Here is a 21,890-nt window from a genome sequence, read left to right as displayed (position 1 = left end):
CATGGGCCAGCCACAGCGACAGTCCAGCTAGTCTTGCTAGAGTGTTGTCATGGAGCCCCCAAGCTGATGTCCTTCCTATATATCTGTCTTCCCATCTGTCTCTCATTCCACCCACCCACACATTAAATCCTGCCGCTACCCAACCTGTCCACCCACCCATCCACCCATCCGCCATCCACCCATCACCCACCTGCCCACTGTGCATTCATCCACCTCTCTCTCCTATTTTCCACCTACCCTGCCACCCTGCCCACCTATCCATCCAGGCTTTTACCCACTCATCCTTCCACCCCCTCATCCACCAACCTATCCACCCACCCTCCCATTCACCCATTCATCGACATTAGCCGTGCACCCGGTCCCCTACCTCCCATCTTTCCATCCATCCATCATCGCCCGTCCTCCCGGACATCCTCCCTCATATCCAAGCCTCAGACCCCATCCATCCATCTATCCAGCTACCCATCCATTATCCAGCAACCCACTCGCCCATCCACCCACTTATGCAGCACAGGTGAGACTACTCTCACATGTATGTTATAAGCAGCTCCCCTAAGGTCCACCTCAAACTGCAACCTTCCCTCGGTTCCAAGCACCCGTCAGGTCCCTCCCCGGGGCTGTCTGCGCACGCGCACCCGTGATGCTAATTTTGGCAGACCACTTGGATGTGCCGTCCAGCACGCTCTGCTTGACAGCCTTCATCTGCTGTGTGTGTGCGCTCTTGGTGACCGCGAAGATCTCCTGGATAAGCTCGAAGATCTCGGGCTTGTTGCGTTCGCGGATCTTCATGCGGTCCTTCAGCACCATGATGATGTTCTGCGTGCGGTCTTCAGCGCCATGCTTGGAGCTCTTCTCAGCCGCCCCTGCCGTGGCAGACGGACCTGGCCTTGCTGTCCATCTGCTAGCCTCCAACCCTCCAACCCAGGCCGGTCACCAAAGCGCCCTCCTCCTGGCTAAGCCAAGCCCTCCGAGGTGGCCCAAGGTTGGCCACACCCATGATGTTCTCCTCACCTGGAATCTCCTTCCCTCCCAGAGCCCAGTCTCTTGAGACTCTACCGCCCCGAGTCTCCGCCCATCTCTAGGCCCTACCCTAGGCATTTCCCTGTCAGTCATACCCTGAACTTTCTGCCCAGAGTCCTGCCCCAGGCATCAGGGTGAGTCATGTCTACACAGAGTCCCACCTACCTACAATCTTAGTGCCAACTGAAGGCACATCGTACTGAGATGCGCTCCTCCAAGCCACACCCTCTAGGAACACCCTGCATGAGGCCCCGTCCCCTTCAAGCTCTCTTGTCACTGACCCATCACTCTGTCTGCGCATGTTCACCCACAGCCTTCCTGCCAGGTGGGCATCCTTCCTTTCAAAGCCCCGCCCTGTTAGAGCATCAGCACAGTGGGACTCAGTCTCTCAGTCCCCTCCCTTCCTGAGGGCCTCCTTTCTCTAAGGCAGGCAGAGTAGTAAGTCAGTCTGTCTCACCTGAAAGCCTCTGCGCAAACCAGCTCCTGCTGCCTCTACTTCCTCAGATCTTCTCCACTCCTGCATCCCCCCATGGCCTGTCCCAGCTCATAAAATTTTCGACATTCCCAATGCTGCGGCCCCTTAATACCGTTCCTCATGTCGTGATGACCCTCAATCAATTATTTGGTTGCTACTTCACAACTGTAATTTTGCTACTGTTATGAATCATAATGTAAATATTCAGGATATCTGATATGCGACCCCCAAAGGGGTCCTGCCCCACAAGCTGAGAACCGCTTCGCAGAAACTCTGAGGAGCCCTGGCCCTAACCTAAGCCCCGCCCACATAACCACCCCTGTTGCCTTGCCTCTGGCTCAGTAAACTAGTAGCAGACCCTTTTTCACCGCCAGAAGAACCCTGAGCTACCCCAGCCAGTGACTGAGGGCTTTGCCACGCCCTCAATTGCTAAACAGTCTATCCACTCCCGCTCAGCTCACTCAGCCAACCTGACCATGCAGCTCAGCCCTCCGGGCCGGTCCGCTCCAGCCTGGTCCCGCCCACCCGGCTCAGCCCCGCCCCTCGCTGCCTGGCCCCGCCCCTCACGCTGCAGGCAGTCCGCGTTGAGCAGGTCTTGGCACTTCTCGTGGCACTTAACGCCGCACTCGGTGCAGCGCATGCCCTGCCGCGCGATGCCCCACAGCAGCCCCTCGCACTCGTAGCAGTAGGTGGGCGTGGTGGCCGTCCACACCTCGAAGTTGTGCGGCGTGGTGCAGGAGATGGGGTAGATTAAGGCTTGCAGCGTCTTCTTGTAAACGTGATTTTTCTGCGGAGGAACAAGGGCCGCGTGGGATGCGGGAGTCCCGGACACCCCAGCTGTCCCCCTGCTCCTCTAACGCCACGGGGCCGCTTCCAGAGCCCCGTACTCACCAACTCTTCATTGTTCAACGTGCTGGAGGCCAAGGCCGAGGTGATGCCCGCCTTCCGCGACTGGACCAACGACTGTGGTGAGAAGGTCGCCAGTAAGTGCAGGCCACACAAGGGAGGTCTGCAGTGCCGGGACTGGGGGACTGGGTCAGAAGGAATCCTGGGGGGTGAATTTCCCACACCCCTAAGGTGGGACTTGGGAGACACCCACTGAGCAAAACTCTCAGCTAGGTCCTGGTGAAACAAGGTAGCTCCGAGCATGAGAACAACTGTTCTTCCCACCCATGAGCCTTAGCACTCACACAGGGGTGAGAGCTGAAAGATCCCCCAACAAGCATGTCTGGGGAGAGACCCCCCCCATCACCATCACTCACCATGGCCTGAGGTCCAGGACGCATGAGGGTGCAAAGCAGCGTACATTAGTCTCAATGACAGCCTGGGCAGTCCCCAGCCTCACGGCCGCCCTGGGCAGTTGTACAGGTCGTACACTGCTCTCAGAAGTCCCACTAAGGGTGGGAGCATGGAGCTGCTCACCAGGTCGCTCACGAGGGGAATGGGCTTCCGCTTCCTGATGTCCGGCATGCTGTCAATGATGATAAGGCCACCACCAGGACTGCAAGACACAGAGGACACTGAGGGCCCAGACCTGTGCCCCAGCCTCACACTCACCACTACAGGTGCAGGCAGGATCCCTGAACTCCCCATGGGCTGGGAATTCAACTCCAGCACTGGCCCCACTAGGTCACACTAGCAGTGTGATCTTTATTTGAAATTCCAGCTCTCATATAGGTAAGTTGACATGGACTAGTACCCTTAAAAACAAACAAAAAAAAACCAACAACAAAAAAACGAAAACAAAACAACAACAACAACAAAAAAGACTGAGCCAGGTGATGGTGACATGTGCCTTTAGAGGCAAAGGCAGGCAGATCTCTGTGAGTTTGAGGCCAGCCTGGTCTACAGAGTAAGTTCCAGGACAGTCGGGGCTACACAGAAAAACCCTGTCTCAAAAATAATAAATAAATAAATAAATAAATAAATAACAATAAACTATTTTCTCCTCTCAATATGGAATCCTCTTGACACCCCAACCCCTGTCTGAGCAACAGGTATGAACCAACCATGGTCTCCGGTTTTAAAATATCCATCCCCCTTAACCAGGGTGCTCTGCTCACCCGCCTTTGAACCATAGAGACTTGGACATCTCTCCTTCTCCTCGGGCCTGCAGGACAGACAGAAGACAGACACACTGGTTACCCCTCTATTCCCGAGGCAAACTGTTTACCCCCTTCTGTCTCCCACGTGAGTGAGGAATCAGGAAAGCCAGTTCCTATGTCTCCCTGTGTACCCTTGGGCTTTTGGAGCCCAGCCTGTAAAACTGGCCCCAAGAGGCAGAGAGCTTCTCTGCCAATCACAGGTGCGCTGTCAATCCTGAACACTTGACAGCATGCCCCCATTCAGTCTTTCAGTCTTGTTCCTCTCCCTCTCCCTCTCCCTCTCCCTCTCCCTCTCCCTCTCTCTCTCCCTCTCCCTCTCTCTCTCTCTCTCACCACTTCTTGCTACATAAATCCCTGCTGGCCTCGACCTGCAATCCTCTTCAGCCTCTCAAGTGCTGGGATGACTGCCCTGTGTCATCACATCCAGGTAAACATCTCTAATATTTTTATTGTTTTATTTATTACATTCCAAATGTTTACCCCCTTCCCGGTTCCCTCTCCAAGAGTTCTTACACCACCCCTCCCCTTTGCTTCTGAAAGGGCGTTCCCTACTCCACCCCTAAGCATCCCTAACTTACACTTTTTATTGTGATTATTATTATTATTTTTTGGTTTTTCGAGACAGGGTTTCTCTGTGTAGCCCTGGCTGTCCTGGAACTCACTCTGTAGACCAGGCTGGCCTCGAACTCAGAGATCCGCTTGCCTCTGCCTCCCAAGTGCTGGGATTAAAGGCGTGCACCACCACCGCCCGGCTATTGTGATTATTTTTATGTGTATGGATATTTTGTCTGCATTTGTATCATCATGTGTGTGTTCCAGGTGCCCACAGATGCCAGAAGAGGATGTTGGGTCCTTTGGATCTGGAGTTACAGACCGTTCTGAGCTGCCATGTCGGTGCTGGGAACCAAACTTGGGGTCCTCTGGAAGAGCAGTCAGTGCTCTTAACTGGTGAGCCATCTCTCCAGCCCCTTAAATCCTCTTCTTAAATGGATAAGGGAAGGTTTAGAATGTCTGTAGTGTGACATCGGATGACCTAAGTGTTCTGCTTCCTGGTGCTCCTGCCCAGTTCGGATGGTCACCTGGACATCAACATAGCTCTGGGCATAGCCTGACTGAGGAGCCTTCACCCTGTCACTCTTCCTGCAGGTGGTGAGGACCTCTCTGCCAAATATCAAAACACTGACCTCTGACCTCTCACTGCTGTCCTAGCCTCTGTCATTACAAGTGAGATTTATCCCTTACATGGCTTTTCCAGTCTCAGGCCTCCAATTCTGATCACTACAGATTTGGAAAGTCCAGCTTCCATGGGGCCAGCATGTGGAGCCAGAGCATCCGAACAGGGCCAAGAGGGTTGAAGCAGGGACCCTCACATCTATCTGCAAAGGGGGTATAGAGCTGTGTGTTTGTGGGTGGTGGGTGTGGTATTGCTGGGTGTGGTCTTTTGGGTGTAGAAGGGTGTGGCCTGCTGGCTATGGGTAGGTGGTGAGCATGGGCTTATTGGGTAGGGGCGAAATGATGAGTATGATATTATCGAGGAGGGAAAGGGTGTTGAATGTGGTCTTGCTGGCGGATGGGCTGATGGGCAGGTCTTGGTGGGCGTGGCCTCCGTGGTGGGCGTGGCATGGACCGACTGCATCACTCACCTCCTGCAGCTGCATGCGCACCTTGTTGAAGGCTCGCAACCAGTTGGCTTTGGCCCTGGACATGGCATCCTGCCCTTCCTGGCCCTCCTCATCCTCTCGAGATCTGAAACTAAGCCGGGGAAGGCAGGCAGAGGCTCAGAATGGCTCTGTGGGATCCCAGCCTCCCGCTTCAGTTCTACCCACACAATGTGCTGCTCTCAGAGGCCCACAGAGCTCTCTGACTGGTGCCCTGCACCTCAGTTCCTCCAGATACCTCTCCTCAGACTTGGGGGGCTCGGTTTCCTGTGCACGCTCTACAGCTGCCTTCTCTTCAGGTGTGGCTGCTTTGGGGATCCCTTTGGTCACATCGGAGGCCTCTGTGGGCACAGCTGAAACCTTGTCATCCTTCTGAGGTGCAGCTGTTGGGAGGCTGATCCGTTTGAACTCTTTGGGCTCAGCCACAGTGGTGTCCTCCTGCTGGGCATAGCTGGCCAGGTCATCAGGCACTTCCTCCTCCTCCTCCAACTCCTCTTCTTCCAACTCCTCCTCCTCCTCCTCCTCCTCCAATTCCTCCTCCTCCAATTCCTCCTCCTCAGGCAGCTCCTCATCTTCCAGGTCCTCCAGGTCCTCCAAATCCTCATCATCTTGGTCCCAGCGGGGTGAGTCCTTGTGGTAGCTCACAGAGCTGTGACAGGAGTGATAAGAGTCGCGGTCCCTCTCGTCATCCAGCTCCGAGCCCTGCAGGCTGTGCTCATCTGGGTCGAAGTCCTCGCTCAGCTGTGAGCTGCCTTGGCTCAGCTCCCCAGAGGAAGCATAGCGGCTGCTGCCTGTGGGGCTGTGGAGAAACCGTCAGACTTTGGCCATGTCACCATTCCACACACACAGCATCGTCCAGGATGTGCTCAACAAAGCCAGAGTGCCTACTTGTGCTCACATCTGCTCAAAGGCTGCATCACCCAGGCCAGTAAGCAGCATGAAATGAATGCTTATTGTCTGCTCGATGCTGGAACATGGACCACACATCTGCTCATCATGGATGGAGCACCTACTGGAGGCTCATCCTTTTCTGCTCCAAGAACACAGGCCCACCTATCAGCTACAGATATGCTTATCATGGATTAAGCAGCCAATGTGTATGTGTTACTGCTCTAGACATTAGGAACACGGGGCACACGAACCAGTCACTTACTCGGCATGAATTGAGCCTCTATTGGGTACATGCTGCTGCCCAGGCACCAAAAAGCACTGGGTTACCTGAGATACACACAGAACCTTGCTCTAACTGGTACAGCTTCAGCCATCTTGACAATCTCAGCCTGTGCACCCACTCTCCCTTTCCTGAAGCTCCTGACACACTGCCATGTCCGGTCATCTATTATAAGTTCCTAATGTTCAACCTAGATTGTTCCAAACCATAACCTGTTCCTGCCCTTAGCCAAACCACCTTGTTTGTCAGTTTGGATGTCAACCAGGGGCAATGTGCACGTGCACACACACCCCTAGTGGTGAGGTTTTGAACTGCACAGCAGGGCTGAACTGGCAGAGAGGGAACCGTCCCTTGCTGGAGTCCACCACCCCTGCTTACTAAGGGTAGGATTGGCTGTACCCAGATTCTTCCCTACTGGCTTCTGTAGACTGGGTCTGAATCCATTCCAGTGAGTCCCCCGGCCCCTCTAACTCCCTGCCAGAGTCCCTGACCCTTGAAATCTTCACCTTTAATAGGGAGATACCAGCACCATGCTCCAAAAGCCCTCCATGATGTCCCTGTCTCCAACTGACCCCACAGCAGGTCCTGGTCCACTCATGCCCTTTTCAGATGCATGAGCTAGCACTGGCCACAACAGGCAACATGGGGATCAGGGTGGCAGTCTCAGCACACAGTCCACTGCTGCTCCTTAGACCTGTCCAGCCAAGCTCAGGGGGCATGCACCCTGTCCTACCATCTGTCCCTCCCAGAGACTGCCACAAGACACCACAGTGGAGCAGGAGAGTACTTGCAGTGGAGCTGGCACAGGGCCTGAATAGCATGTGTGAAGCCTTGGCTTCCACCCCTGCATGGCATAAACCAGGAGTGGTGCCTGTCTTTGCTACAGTTGGTAGGCGAGGGCGGGAAGCACATGGAGCCAGAACATTTAAAAGGGGGTTCGTACACAGGACGAGAGATGGCAGCTGGGCCTGGCTTTTGTTTTTTCGAGACAGGGTCTCGTGTAGCCCAGACTAGTCCACAACTCCCTATACAACTCGAAAAGGCTCTGGATGCTACAAGAAAGTCTCAGTGGGTGTACGGCTTGCCACCAAGCCTGGTGACCTGAGTTCAAAGTGACAAAGCAGCGGGAAAAAGCCAACAAGTTGCTGTCTGACTCCCTAACACAGGACATAATACACGTGCCTGTGCCCCCCAAACAAATCAAATATAATTTTAAAATGTAAATAGAAATGTTCTGTGGGATGAACCCATGCATTCCCGGCCACTCCCCGACTCCACAGCCACCTGAGCGCCCGCGGCTCAGAGAATTCCTCATAGCTGTGCATGGAGTCACTGTAGGACTCCCGGGACCCCAGGGGAGGCGGCCGCACGGAGTACTGGTGCACGGAGGCATTAGGCTGTGAAGTCGTGTAGTAGGGCGGTGGAATGCTGTTGCTGGTCTCACTCCTATAGTCACTGTCCCGGTCATCCACCGCACTGTCGGGGTCATCATCTGCAGGGAAGAGGAGGGAAAGGAAGGGTGAAGACTGGAGAACACACCGTGGGTCTAAACCAGCCTCCCTCTAAGGCGTCTTCATCTTCTGCTACCACAGCGTTGACAGAGGCTCTAGCAGAGGGCGGACAGAAGGAAGCTTCCGGTGTGCCAGCTGTGCGGCCTGGGAGGGCAGGGGCCCAGCTGTGCCGCCTAGGAGGACGGTGATCCACCGTCTGGGGTAAGGCCAGCACCGTGAAGGGGACTCTCTCACCGAGCCCCTCGCGCTCACTTCCGAACAGAGCGCGCCCTCTGGTGGCCCCTGAACAAAAGTTCATCAAGGACCGTTTGCTGTGCTCAAGGCAGCACCTAGATCTTCCACCTGGTTATCTGGCTTTTGTCTTTGGCTAAAGCTCCGTACAGGAAAACCACCCCAATTGGAGTCTTTGCTTTCTACCAACTGTTTATAAAATTATTATATTATGCTGGACATGGTGGAGCACGGCTTTCATCCCAGCACTTGGAAGTCAGAGGTAGGTGGATCTCTGTGGTTTGAGGCCAGCCTATCTACACAGTAAGTTCCAGAACAGCCAGGGATACACAGAGAAACCCTGCCTTGAAAAAATAATTATATTACATGTACTCATTGTAGGAACACATGTGACACACCATGTGTATGCAAGCCAGAGAACATACTGCAGGAGCCAGCTCTCACCTTCTGCTGTGGGTGACGGAGATTGAACTCAGACTGAGTTAGTTCCACTGAGCCATCCCACCTGCCCCAACATACAGTTTTTGACCAAACTTCCTATCAGTTTGATTTTGAGAGAATTATCTGCTTTGGGCTCCACTGGCTTCCGTTTGACTCAGCCACACCTTCAGCCAGACTGGGGCTTTAACTAAAATTAGCCCCGCTCTGCACAGCTGCACTGGAACCAAGGGCCTCATGTATGCTGGGCTAGCGTTAGGGTTGACAAGGGTGTGGATGGCTTAGGGAACTGGGAATCCCTCAAGGACGTGGCCCTGGCTGCTGTTGATGACCAGGCCCCGCTCTCCTGCACTGGTGTGACATGAGGCCACTTCCAGAGTGGTGACAGGGGAACAGAAATGGGCATGGGGGCGCGAGGTCACATATGGGGCCGTGTATTGAGGAGCCTTGGGGTCTCCAAGATGCCCACCTCCCCGAGAGCTTGTTACTTACTCTGTTCTCCCCAGCCAAAGTAATTCCAGTTGCCTAGGAGGGAACAGGCACAATGAGCCTCAGCTGCCCTCTCTACCGCAGCCCCCCACCCGACCCCAGAGGCCCCCGCAAGGCAGGCAGGCTTCTGACTGTCCCCCACGGCCTCACCTTTCCAAGTCCCCATATTATCTCCAGCATAGGAATTTAAAAAAGCAAAAAACTTATTAAGGAAAACAAGAACAGACAAACCAACCAACCAACCAAAACTCCACAGGGGCTGTGCCTCCCCCTCCTCCTCTTGGCTTGAGGATCTGAGATAGAGTCACAGGCTCTTGTGCACCCCAACCAGGTTGGACCACACTGGGCTGTGAGCCACTTCAGTGACTGACAGGAACAGTGCAGCCTAGCTCAGCAGTGGCTCACTGCTGCTCTGAAACCTGAGGCAGAAGGATGGCTGGAGCCTAGGAGTTCTGGTCAGGGTGGGTCACACAGGAGTCATAGTGTCCCTAAGACAGTGGTGGCTGATATGTGGGACTAGGTCCCTCAGCCCTGTACTCCACGCCTGGCTTGGCCCTGGCTGTCAATTTCTCAGGCCATCCAGGCAGCTACTGGGACACAGCAAAGCAGGAATCGCACACCAGACTTGGCTGCTGGATGGAGCAGAGCGGGAGCAGGCAGAGCGGGAGTGGGTGGGCGGTACTCACAGCACTGGCTGCTGGGCACCGGCAGCGGCTTGTCCTGCTGGTCCTGGAAGGAGTACTGGGGAGGGGACAGTGTGTCAGGGACAGTGGACACAGCTCACTCTGGTAAGCCCCACTACACCTGACTTTGTGCAGCCATGGAGGACAGAGAGATAGAGAAGGTGACCAGAGGAACAGCCAAGCAGCCCTTTACTGTGTCCCTCCACCCAGCCTCTAAGAACACCGCGTGGGTCTGAGATGTGGGTTGGGACACTCTGAGCACAGAAGGGAGAGGGGAGAGCCGCCTAAGGCTGGGCTGGCCGGGAAGACGGGGCATTTCATGTCTCCATGTGTCCCTGGAGAGGTTGGGTCAGGAAGCTCACCTGGAGGTGACTTACCTCATCCTGGTCACGCATGGCATTCAGCTGCTCCAGCTTCTTGGCCCAGTAGCGCGCCTCCTCCTCAGGGATGTCTGCAAGCAGACCCTCCATGTCCTGGGCTCTGGGGACCCCTGGCCTCCCTCCCTTGGGCCCTGGTTCATTGATGTGGGGAGCCCCTGGGGAACCCCAGGAATGGATGGAGACGGAGGGGCAGGAAGTCAGGAGCTCTGGGAGGGATTGTGAGGACCTTAAAGGCCATGGCCTCCCCAGCGCAGTCCCCAAGTGGGCGCTGTGACCTTGGGTGTGGCCACACACCCTGGGACTCACCCAAAGGCAGCTCGAAGTGAGCGTCCAGGAGGATGCGATGGAAGGTGGGGTCCTTGGTCCCACAGATCTCACTGTCCGCCATGATGGCCTGGGAGTCCAGTGTGAGCCACTCTCCCGGGCCCTCCTGGGCATGGGCAAAGGCACGGGATGGGGTCAGGGCCCCAGGGAATGGTAGGGCCTAAACACTGGCTGCACACTAGCCTCTCTTGAGGTAGCCTCCTCAACCTGCGCCCCCTCACCCACTTCCCAGGTGAGGGATTTTGCAGTTGTGGCTCTAGACAATAGCCCCGGTGCCTGGCCACCCTCAGGAACCTGCCCAAAGGAGTGAGACCCCAACACTGCTCAGGAAGACAACACTGTGAGCAACTGGGGTCTCGGACCCACGGTGTCTTCACCAATACAATGACAATCTTCCATGGACAATACTGGCTACTCCCATGGGACTCGGGCTACCGTCACGCCGAGCCACTGAGAAGATCCTGGGTCCCCTTTAAGCTACTTCTGGCTCTGGTTCTCATGGCTGTGCGTCTGCCCCCTTCCTTCAGTTATTTACGACTTAAATAACAAGCACATGCTGGTGCCTTGTCAAAGCCTGGGCCACCCTGGGTTCTGTTAGTCCCCAGGAGCTCCTGGTTACCAGCCTGGCTTCAGAGGACCCCACAGTCCTGGGACAGACACCCGGGACCCACAAAGCCAGGTTGGGCCCTTAACTGACACTACATCCCTGGTGGGAGTCTCTGGTGACCGCTTTAAATCACTAGGTAGTGGCCCCAAACTGAGCAAGTAGGTGGGGGTGGGCGGTAGTAAGTCTCACTTTCTTTAGACCACAAGCCCCTGGGCCTCTGTCAGGCCCTCTTCTCCACCTGTCACTCACCTCATTGGACTGGCGGATGGTCCGCAGTGGGATCCACACAGTGCCCACCATCGTGTCCCAGATGAGACCTTTGTTCCACACCTCCACTGTCAGGCCTAGATCCAGGCGGTTGATCTCACTGTGTGCACAGCACAGGGGAATGGGAAGGAGAGAAGACAGGCTCAGATAGGTCAGTGCACTGGTCTGAAGACACACAGCATACTGCAGTGGAACGCCAGACCTGGAGGAGCCAGTGTCCAGGAAGGCAACACACTGGTTCATTCTATGGAGGAGAAACTGAGGCACAGGAAAGAGCATGTTGCTCAGACTATCGTAGGCAGCCAGAGCTGCATCTGGAAGGACTAGGAACAGAAGGTAGCATCTCATCCTCCGTCTTACTGGCCCTTCGTGGGGTCATGAGGCCCCGACAAGGCTGGGCAGGTGAGGAACACACACCTCCCTGGCAGTTCCGGACCATTCTCCTCTTGGGGTATAACTCGGGGTCCACTCCTGTAACATGTGACTTCTCTGGGCCTCCTTTTCCTCATCTATTAAACGAGACTCACTGTAGCTACTCCTCCGGGCATTGCGCGTAGTTGATGTAAAAGAATGAAAAAAATCACAAAATAGGGTGCAGCCCGGGTGGCTGGACGTCAGAACAGACGCTCAGGAGACTGGGCAGGAGGATCAGGTTTCAGGTCGGCTTCGGAGATACAGTGAGGCCAGCCTGGGTACCCTGGGTACCTGGGCCAGCTTGAGACCCTGTCTTAGAGATAAATAAGACTAACGGAGAGACTGGTTTGTAAATGTGGACGGTGTGACCTGCAGGCTGCGGGCTGGCGGAGGGTATAGATATTCAGAGACTAGTATTCGTTGTACACTCCCCACCCGATTGATTCCCGTGTAGTGTACCCTCGGAGGTCACCGTGGGCTCCCACCCTCCTTACAGCAGAGGCTGGGGGCCGAACAAGGCAGGAGTGATGAACCCCTCCGTAGTGAAATGTGCAGAGGAGCCAGGAGGCAGCAGCTTGGCAGCTGGTCAGGGAAGGCGTCCTGGAGGGGGCGGCCAGCGGGGGGGGGGGGCGGAACTGAGGGAGCTGCTGGGTGACACTGAGGTGGCTTTCAGTGTTTATAATCTTCCCCTCTGCCTGGAGGAGAGCACCCTACAGGGAGTAAAGGGGAGGGCGGAGGAGCAGGGCTTGGGATGGGTTAGAGGGGCCCGGAAGTGTGGTGGCTGTGGCCTGTGGGCTCCGGAGGCAAGGCCTGGATGCCTGGGAACTGGTTTTCTCAGGTGGGAGTGTCGGGAACGGCTTCAAGCAGGAAGAAGGGCCTGGAGGCAGGTGAGTGGCCAGAAGGATGTGGGGGGTGGGGGGGAAGGTCTGGGCGAGCGGTGTGGGGGTTGTGGGAGGAGCCAGCTACGGATTGTGGGTATGGTTTTGTAGGTCACGTGTGGGCAGACCCTTCAGTAGGATGGCCTGAAGAGGGCAGTCGGAACCTGCAGTGGGCGTGGTTACGGGCGGGGTTTTCTGGTGAAAGGATGCTTACGGGAGCGTGTTTATGTGGGCGGGGCTTGTCGGGGGCATACAGGGACTTTGTGTGGGCGGGGCAGTGGTGGACCAGACTTTTCAGCCGTAGAAGGGGTTTTGTGAGCGGGGCTTCTTGATGAAGGGGTCCTTAGTGGGCGGACCTTGTGGGGTTCTGTGGTGGGCGTGTCAGATGCGTCTGCTGTGGGTGTGGTTCCCAGTTTCTTGGCCCGGGAGGGCGGGGCTGCACACTCACAACATGAAGTCCTGCTCCCAGCTGGGCTGGCTGCCGCGTACAGCTATGGTAGTGCTCTTCACGTTCTGCACCTTCAGCGTCACGTATGTGTTGAACTTCTCTGCAGCGGGAGAGTGGGGCAATGGCCGGCTGTCCCCTCCTGGGTCCGTATGCTCACCTCAATCCGGAGGGTGGACCCGCAGACCCGGGTCCCAGAACCATCATTTATCATCCATTCTTAAAATTACACGGGAAAATGGAGGCCAAGTCTAAAGGGTTTGGTTTTCCTCTGGGAAGACCGACAGGAGGGACTAACAGGCTATATAGGAGATGGTGAGTTCAAGGCCAGCCTTAGCTACAGAATGAGTCCCAAGGTAGCCTAGCCAGCTTAGGGAGACCTTGTCTTAAAATATACAGACAGTTGGGGCTAGGGCTGGAGTTTGATGCGGGCATGTGCAAGCCTGGGATTCCGCCTGGGTCTCAAGCGCTGCCTGGCCCTGGGTTCCTCCCCAGGAGGATCCCTGACCTGGTTGGGGGACAAAGCTCACTCCTAAGATGGACTTGCTCTTTGCATGGCAGCAGCTGCCAAAGTCCTCAGGCCAAGGAGTCCAGACAAACAGACAGAACCACAGTTGACAGTTGATGGGGACAGTACAGGACAGTTAGGACAGGATACTTACCTTGGGCACCGTCAAACTTGGCTTTTTTGACTGTGAAGAGACAGAGATGGAGAGAGCCAGGAGGGTTGTGGGGATGAGAGAGAGAGAGAGACAGAGAGAGACAGAGAGAGAGACAGAGAGAGACATGGGAAAAGAGACATAGGAGAGAGAGATGGAGGGAGGATTAAGAAGAGGTATCAGAGGCAGAGAGGAGGAGGAAGAGAGAAGAGGCCATCAGACCCAGAGCAGAAGGCATCTGGCCCACGGGCACAACCCTCCCCTTTCCTCAGCCTTCCTATGGGCTCTTGACCCCAACTCAAACACAACAGGAGCTGGGGAACTGGCAGGAGGTCTCCCCTTAGAGGCCTTCCAGGATGACATGGACATATGGGTATGAGGGGACAATCCTGAGACCCTGACTTAGCTGTCACCTCACTCAGTCCAAAGCCCGGTGTAGGCAGAGCCTGTGGTCAGATCCACCTGTCCCTCCCTTTGTCCCTTCTTCAGTTTTCCAGCTGTTCTTTCCTTTCCCTTCCTAGGTCTGTGTAGGCAATATGCAAATCTGCGCACACCCAGATCGTCCAGTGACATACTTGGAAAGCCAGCCAGCTCCCAGTGCTGGGGCTTCCCTGCCTCCCAGACCTTGCTCCCAGAAGCCATCAGCATAGCAGGCTCCTGGGGACTGGGGACAGACCATGAGACATAGTCTCGTACACATGATTGATTTTTACTTCACAAATAGCAACACACACACGCACACACACATGCACACAGATGCACACACGTGCACACACTCACACACACATTCCAGACCTTGAGGTTCTCAGTATCTGAGCTCCTCTGCTACCCAGCCCTTGTCAAAAAACTCATTTTTAAAATGCCAATAAATATGACTTCGTGCCTAGCACACAAGGGATTGTGGAGCGTGAATGGAGGAAGGGAAAGGCACTCAGCCGGAGTTTGGAGAGCTATGTCCCAGTGCTTCAGGACCAGTGGATCTACACCACCAGTGGATCTATTTACTGTGTCCTCCACAGCTTCCCAGACCTCCAGGCTGCTGTCTGCTCCATCTCTCTGCCATTTCTCCTTCTCCATGACCGTCGGCCTCTGTGCAGCAGGCCCTGTGACTGGAGGGCTAAGGCGGCTCCGGTCCTCCAGCCCCTCGCTGGCTGGCTGCTCTGACAACCCAAGCCAGGCTCAGTCTGAGCTAGGACTCAGGAAACCCAGGACCTGAGTGAGGGAAACCTGTGGAGGGGAGGGTCTGGGAGGGGGGACAGGCACAGTGGGGGGCGCCCAGAGGAGGGTGGTTAGGGGTAAGGTCCACAGCAGAGCCTGGTGTGGAAGTTTCTGAGAAAGAAAGGGAACCTGAGAGGGAGAAAGGTCGGGGCGTTCAAAAGAGGGTTAGGGTGTCTGTGCAAGGGGTCCATGTGTCTGGGGGCAGGGAAGGGTAGCTTGGAGCAGTGGGTGTCAGAGCGGGGGAGGGGTGGATAACAGCTGGGGGAGGGAGAATGTAAGAGCAGGGCAGGGGGAGAGTGTCTGGGGAAGGATGTGTCAGAGCAGGGGACAGGAAGATGTCTGGGGGGGGGGAGAAATAGATTTCCGGGCTGGGGGCGGGGGAGTGTCTGGGGGGGGGGTGTATTAGAGGAAGGGGAGGGTGTCTGGGGAGAGGGACAGGTTGTCAGAGCTGGGGGAAGGGGAGCATATCTGGAGGAGGGAGAGAGTATTTGGGGGAAGACTATGTAAAGGCAGGGGGAGGAGGGCGGGAATCTGGGAGATGTAGGTCAGAGGTTCCTGGAAGAGGGTGTCTGGGGAGTAGAGGGTGGGGTCAGGCTAGTGCAACTGCCTCGTGTGTGTGTGTGTGTGTGTGTTGCTTCATGTCCCCAGTCACTGCCGCGTCATATCCCGCCACCTCCCAGTGCTGGGGTCAGCGGCCGCGGAAGCGCCTGGTCTGCTCAGCTATTTATAGCGCACCGAGGCCACTAGCGGTTCAGGTTCTGGCACCTTTCATGGCCTCAGTTTCCCTGCCTGGGCAGAGGCGGGGCCATGGCCTCAGTTTCCCTGCCTGGGCGGAGGCGGAACTGCCCCTCCCTTTGATTCCTTGTCACTGACACTATTTTTATTCTCTGGCTGGCACCCTCGGATACTCCGATCCGTTTTCTGATTAAAGACGACTGTCTAGGGGAGACTTGTCCAGGTCTATAGGGCAGGGTGGGGAACCTGACCACTAGGGAAGCATCTGGAAGGGCGCAGGGCGTACTAAGCAAGGCCACCAGACCGCCCAGACCTTCAGGGAGCCATGGATGACAACAGTAGCGATGCAGGCTGTGAACTGAGCACCGGGGAGGGACATAGCCGGGGCTGTCACCCTCCATCGCACAGAAACATGAAGGAGACAGGAGACAGTGCAGACAGTTGAAGGGGGGCAGGTCCCTATTGCTGGATAGTGTCAGGTGTAGAGCAGCTGGGGACTGCGTTTTGCAAAGGATTCTGGGAAAGGAGGAAGGAAACAGACCATGGAGGTCAGGCACCTCACAGAAGGACCCTGGCACAATCTTCTTCCCCAGCCCACAGCCAGCCAGGGAGTCCTCCACTCCTCCCTGCTGTGTGGCCCTAGGCAAGTGGATGAACCTCTCTGGGGCTCAGTTTTCCTTCTCTGTGTAGTGGGGTTGCTATGATGGATGGGCAGGTTCAACTCTGGTACTATTAAAGTTTCAAGGCAAATTTATACCCACACCCCAACACAGTCATGCAAACTAACTCTCTCTCTCTCTCTCTCTCTCTCCCTCTCTCCCTCTCTCCCTCTCTCCCTCTCTCCCTCTCTCCCTCTCTCCCTCTCTCCCTCTCTCCCTCTATCTCATGCTCTTTCCTTCCTCTGTTCATCCTGTTAGTGAAATATTTATGGAGCCTTTGAGACCTACACTTGCCATCCCAGCACTCTAGAGGTTAAGGCAGAAAGATGAGTTCAAAGCCAGCCTCTACTACCCAGTGAGGTGAGGAAATGGTGATGGGAGGTGCAGCTGGAGAGAGTTCAGCCTTTAATAATGTGTTCTCTCTCTCAGTTTGCTCGCTCTCTCTCTCCCTCCCTCCCTCCCTCCCTCCCTCCCTCTCTCTCTCATAGTTACTGTTGTTTGATTGTGTTTGTGAATTTTTCTTTTTCTTTTTCTTTTTTTTAGAGACAGGGTTTCTCTGTATAGCCCTGGCTGTCCTGGAACTCACTCTGTAGACCAGGCTGGCCGCGAACTCACAGGGATCCACCTGCCTCTGCCTCCCAAGTGCTGGGATTAAGGTGTGCACCACTGCCAGGCTAAAATATATATTTATATAATGTTTTTTAATGGAGGAAGGAGCTGGGAGCTAGCCGTTATGCAAGAACTAAAACCTGAGTTCAGATCCCCTAGAGAGCCAGACAGGACATGTCCTCTGTAACTCCAGCTCTGGGGAAGCAGGGACAAGTGGATCCTGGGACCCACTGGCCAGCCAATCTGTGAGCTCCCTTTCAGTAAGAGAGTCTGTCTCAACCAAGTTGGTGATGCCTCAGCTGACTTCTTAGCAAAGGCTTGCCAGCAAGTGTAATGACCTAGGCACCTGGGGTCTGCATAGTGGAGGGAAAGAGCAGACACCCGAAAACTGTTTTTTTTTTTCCGACCTCCACATACCCACATACATGGCTTCTTGCAAAGTCGGGTGAGATCACAGGTTTAAGATGTATGTAGTGTATCTGTCTGTGAACAAGTGTGTTTCAGGAGGTGTAGTCAAGTATGTGCCTGTGTTGAGACAGGAAGAGAATCTTTCTTCCTACATTTTCTCCTGTATGTGTGACAGGGCTCATGTAGCCCAAACTGGCCTCAACTCCTGAATCCTTGCCTCTGCCTCCCAAGTTCTGAGATGATTGGCATGTGCCAAGTTTGGTGTATGCAGTGCTGGGGATGAAACACAGGCCTTTGTGCATCCTGGGCAGCACTGTATAAACTGAGCTATAAGCACTCTATGAACTGAGCTGCAAGCACTGTACCAACTGAGCTATGAGCACTGTACCAACTGAGTTATTAGCACTGTACTAACTGAGCTGCAAGCACTGTACCAACTGAGCTATGAGCACTGTACCAACTGAGCTATAAGCACTGTACTAACTGAGCTGCAAGCACTGTACCAACTGAGCTATGAGCACTGTACCAACTGAGCTATAAGCACTGTACCAACTGAGTTATAAGCACTGTACTAACTGAGCTGCAAACAGGGTACCAACTGAGCTGCAAACACTGTACCAACTGAGGTGCAAGCACTGTACCAACTGAGCTGTGAGCACTGTAGCAAGCACTATGCACACTGAGCCTCAGCTCCTGCCTATCTATGTGTGTATACTAAATGTTCCTTAGCATCCTGCGTGCACAATCTAGATTTGTATCTGCAACATGGAAGTTTCCATTGCAGAGGAGCCTGGAGCCCCCATATGCCAATGGCAGCCCTAGCCATAAGGTCCGTGGGGAGGGTCGTGGGTGGTTGGAATGAAGGTATTCCCTGACTGTGAGGGTGAGTTCAGGTCCACTAGACACCTCCAGGTCCAGCTTTGCCAGGCCCAGCGCCCCTCTCAGGTCCCACCTGTACCTCCCTGTCTGTTTCCTCTCCCCAGAGCCCTACCCTTGACCCCTCTGCTCTGCCCACCGTGGTGTCCAAGGAATTCAGTACAAACGTCGCCCCGGCCTGGTTTTCTGGAAGCCTTCCATCTGAGGCTCCCCGCCCTCCACCCCCGCAGCCAAGCCTCGGGTTTGCGTCAGAGTTAGGGTGACGCCCCTCACCCCAGGAAGCAGGATGGGAGGACTCGGGGTGCAGGGAGCTGCCGAGGTGAGGATTCCCTTCAAGTTCGGCTCCGCTTACTTCCCAGGCCTGGAGGCCGGGGCTACCCAGTAACCCTGGGCAGTCGGAACCTTCGAGGCACAGGCTCAGGGAAAAGAGTTCCTGTTCCTTTAAGAACATCCGCGTCCAACAGACTAGAGCGGTGCACCGCGGGGCGCGGGCGGGCTGGGCCGGGTTTGTGAATGGAGCGGCGAGCGGAGGGGGGAGGGGAGCCGGGGAGGGGGAGGGGCAGAGGGGCGGGGCCATCTAGGGCCACGCAGCCGCGGAGCTCAAATCCGCACACCCGCCGCCCAAGGTCTCCCGTCGCCTGGGATCGGAGGGGGATGGAGACTCGCCCTCCTCCCTACACAGCTTCCTGGAGGTGGAAAGGGGAAAGGGTGCAGGGGGTTCACCCCCACCCCACAGACCCAGAGCTCACAATGGAGTCGGCACGCACCGCTACAAGGCCAGTCGGTCGCCCAAGGTCTCTCGCTGCAGAGTTACCTCGCAGTCATGCCTAGCCCTACGCGGAGCTTCGAGGGGTGCAGGGGTCACACCTCTCCCGTAATTCCCTCCCTACCCCCCCCAAACGCGGAGCGTGGGCCTGGGCGTGGGCCTCGGTGCAGATGGCGTTTTGGCCCCAAAATAGCTGCCCCCCCTTCTCCTTTCCTCCCTCCAGCCCTAGGGGTGAGGCAGAGGGGGAGCCACGAGCTTCCGCGGAGCCTGCTGCACTGTTTAGGGCACACTGGAGATCGAAGAGGTTGTCCCCACGCCCAGTCCGGGCCCATTACCCCCAAAACCTCCACCCTCGGGCGCACGCTCCACCGTCTCCTCAGCCACTACCAGTGCCTACACAGCGTCTACACAGGCGCCCCGAGCCCCGCATCCATTCGTGCGAGCGACAGGCAGGACACCTAGGGCTGATTCAAGCGCGCCCTGAAGCGCACACCGGGGGTCCCCACTGCGGTGCAGCCCGGCTCGGCTCATCCACGCGCACCCCGCACCTTTCCCGCGTCCACGCAGCTCCTACCTCCCACGCACAGCAGAGACATGACTCCAGGAGGCCAGAGCGCGGCGGGCGCAGCGCGGGGCTCAGGGCTTACGCCGGGGCCCGGCCGCCGGCCATGTCGCTTCAGCACCGGGGGCGCGGACAGCGCCTGACGCGCTCTGACGCTGCGGCGCGGGCGGAGCCGGAGACGCGTGACGGGGCGGGGCCGGGCGGACGCCTTAAAGGGCTAGTGAGCCGCGGGGAGTCCAGGCCGGGTCGCTTCTGCTCCAAAGCCTTTTGCTCCCTGGCACGGCCTCGATGGGTCTTTCTGTCCATGCTCTGTCTGCCTAGGTCACCACTTTTCTATTTCCCTCTCTGAGCCACCTAACCTGTGCTCTTATTTTATATTCTCCTGGGTAACAGAGCTGCTATTTGCTGTCAATTCCCCATCTTCAATGCCCCAGGAAGCTGTCCCTAATTTCCCAGTACTGAATCATATTTGTTTCGTTTTTTATTTTATTTTTTGCTTTTTAATCCGGGTACTGACACTTGTGAGACAAGTGCTCTAGCTTTCTCGTGTGAGGCACGTACTCTATCTACCTCAGGCTGAGAGCGCTGTAACTATTTCTTCCGGGTCATGGAAGTAATAGATCTCCGTGAGTCTGTGTCCATCCTGGTCTGCATAGTGAGATCCTGTCTCTAAAAACCAACCAAACAAAAATGTGCGTTGCTTGGGTCTGGAGAGCTGCCCAGAGTTTAAGCGCACTAGCTGGTCTTCCAGAGACCCCAGCATTTTTTCCTAGCACCCACATGGTGGCTCCCAACCATCCACAGACATGGAAAAGCACACGTGCACAGAAAATAAAATAAATCCAAAGTGTTTTATAAATTAAATTGTTTATGTGCGTAGGAGTGAGGCACACACATTCCATGGAGATCAGAAGGCAACTTTCCAAACTCGTTTCTCTTTCCACCATGTGCGTTCCAGGAATAGAACTCAAGTTCTCAGGCTTGGCAAGTGGAGCTCCCTGGGACATTGTGCTGAGCCTTATTGATTTTCTTCCATGTGTGGAGTGTGTCTGAGTGTGTGTGTGAGAGAGTTTGTATGTGCCTGTGTGTGTGCACATGAGTGTGTGTGTGTACATGTGTCTGTGTGTGTGTTTGTCTTTATGTGTCTATGTATGTTTGTGCTTGTGTGTCTGAGTGTGTGTGTGTATTCATGTCTGTGTTTGTCTGTGTCTGAGTGTGTGTGTTTGTGTATCTGCATGTCTGAGTGTGTGTCTGTATGTGCCTATGTCTGAGTGTGTGTGTGTATGAGTGAGTCTATGTGTCTGTGTGTGAGTGTGTCTAAGCATATATACCTGTGCATGTAAGCCCAGAGAACAACTTTGGATGCTGTTCCTTACCCACAGGTTACTTATTTATTATTATTGTAGTGGTGGTGGCAGTGTCTTACTGGCCCTAGGCTCACAGCTTAGCTGGCATACAGCTCCTGGAGAAGAGCCTGCTGGTGTGCGACAGCAGCTCCTCCAGTAGGTTTTGGACACAGAATGGCATCCTCAGGCTTTGGTGGCCACCCTAGCACCTCCACATCCTCTAGGCACCTCAGGAACATGGTAGCTACCCAGCCATCCTCACAGTCCTCTACTGCTCTAATTAAAGCTTATTTGCGTTTGTTTTATGTGAGTGGCTATTTTGCTTGTGTGTCTGTGTGCCACCTCAGTGCTTGGTGCCCACACAGTCCAGGAGAGGGTGTCAGGTCACCAGCACAGGGGCTGCAGGTGGTGATGAGCCACCTTGTGGGTGCCAGGAATCAAACTCAAGTCCTCTGGAGGAGCCAGTGCTCCTAACTGCTGAGATGCTCAATTGCCCTGACACCACTCCAGGCTCTGTCCCAGAACAAGGCAGAGGTTTCCCAGAGCCTGGTGTGGTTGGGACAGGAACCTCATTCAGGCCTTGTCCAGAATCCTCTGTGAGTGGCTGGACATGGCTGGGGTGGACCCTATCCTTTCTTAGTTGGCTATTGCTGTGAAGAGACCTTGACCAAGGAAACTCTTACAAAAGTAAACATTTTATTGGGGCTGGGTTACAGTTTTAGAGGTTTAATCCATTATCACCATGGTGGGAAACCTGGGAGTGTCCAGGTAGACATGAGATGTCTACATCTGGAGCCACAGGCAGCAAGAAGACAGACTCTGAGACGGGCTTAAGCATCTGAAAGTACAAAGCCCACCCCCAGCGACACACTTCCTCCAACAACACCTCCTAATGACGCCTCTTCCTGGCGAGCCTATAGGGACTATTTTTACTCAAACCCCTACACACCCCTGCC

At 55.3% G+C, this 21,890-nt stretch overlaps 1 protein-coding gene across 2 annotated transcripts in view; it reads right to left on the bottom strand.

Moving 5' to 3' along the window:
- Nucleotides 1-19,705, bottom strand: part of Unc13a (unc-13 homolog A) — a 42,194-nt gene extending 22,489 nt beyond the window's left edge. Inside the window, exons 1-17 of one of the 2 annotated variants that reach the window (XM_028784780.1) lie at nt 19,601-19,705; nt 13,759-13,788; nt 13,100-13,199; nt 11,342-11,459; nt 10,468-10,591; nt 10,159-10,232; nt 9,785-9,839; nt 9,102-9,134; nt 7,714-7,921; nt 5,497-6,057; nt 5,244-5,352; nt 3,559-3,605; nt 2,918-2,996; nt 2,758-2,763; nt 2,387-2,458; nt 2,063-2,282; nt 636-863 (exon numbers count right to left, since the gene is read on the bottom strand). In XM_028784780.1, coding sequence (XP_028640613.1) covers nt 636-863; nt 2,063-2,282; nt 2,387-2,458; nt 2,758-2,763; nt 2,918-2,996; nt 3,559-3,605; nt 5,244-5,352; nt 5,497-6,057; nt 7,714-7,921; nt 9,102-9,134; nt 9,785-9,839; nt 10,159-10,232; nt 10,468-10,591; nt 11,342-11,459; nt 13,100-13,199; nt 13,759-13,788; nt 19,601-19,622 — 2,086 coding nt within the window. In that variant the 5' untranslated portion in view covers nt 19,623-19,705. The remainder of the gene's footprint in view (nt 1-635; nt 864-2,062; nt 2,283-2,386; nt 2,459-2,757; nt 2,764-2,917; nt 2,997-3,558; nt 3,606-5,243; nt 5,353-5,496; nt 6,058-7,713; nt 7,922-9,101; nt 9,135-9,784; nt 9,840-10,158; nt 10,233-10,467; nt 10,592-11,341; nt 11,460-13,099; nt 13,200-13,758; nt 13,789-19,600) is intronic. The other variant, XM_028784781.1, reaches the window with a different exon arrangement.
- Between the last annotated feature and the right edge of the window lie 2,185 nt (nt 19,706-21,890).

The sequence above is a fragment of the Grammomys surdaster genome, unplaced genomic scaffold (assembly GCF_004785775.1).
Source record: "Grammomys surdaster isolate TR1022 unplaced genomic scaffold, NIH_TR_1.0 124836, whole genome shotgun sequence".
Lineage (NCBI taxonomy): Eukaryota > Metazoa > Chordata > Mammalia > Rodentia > Muridae > Grammomys > Grammomys surdaster.
This window is presented reverse-complemented; position numbering and strand designations above follow the sequence as displayed.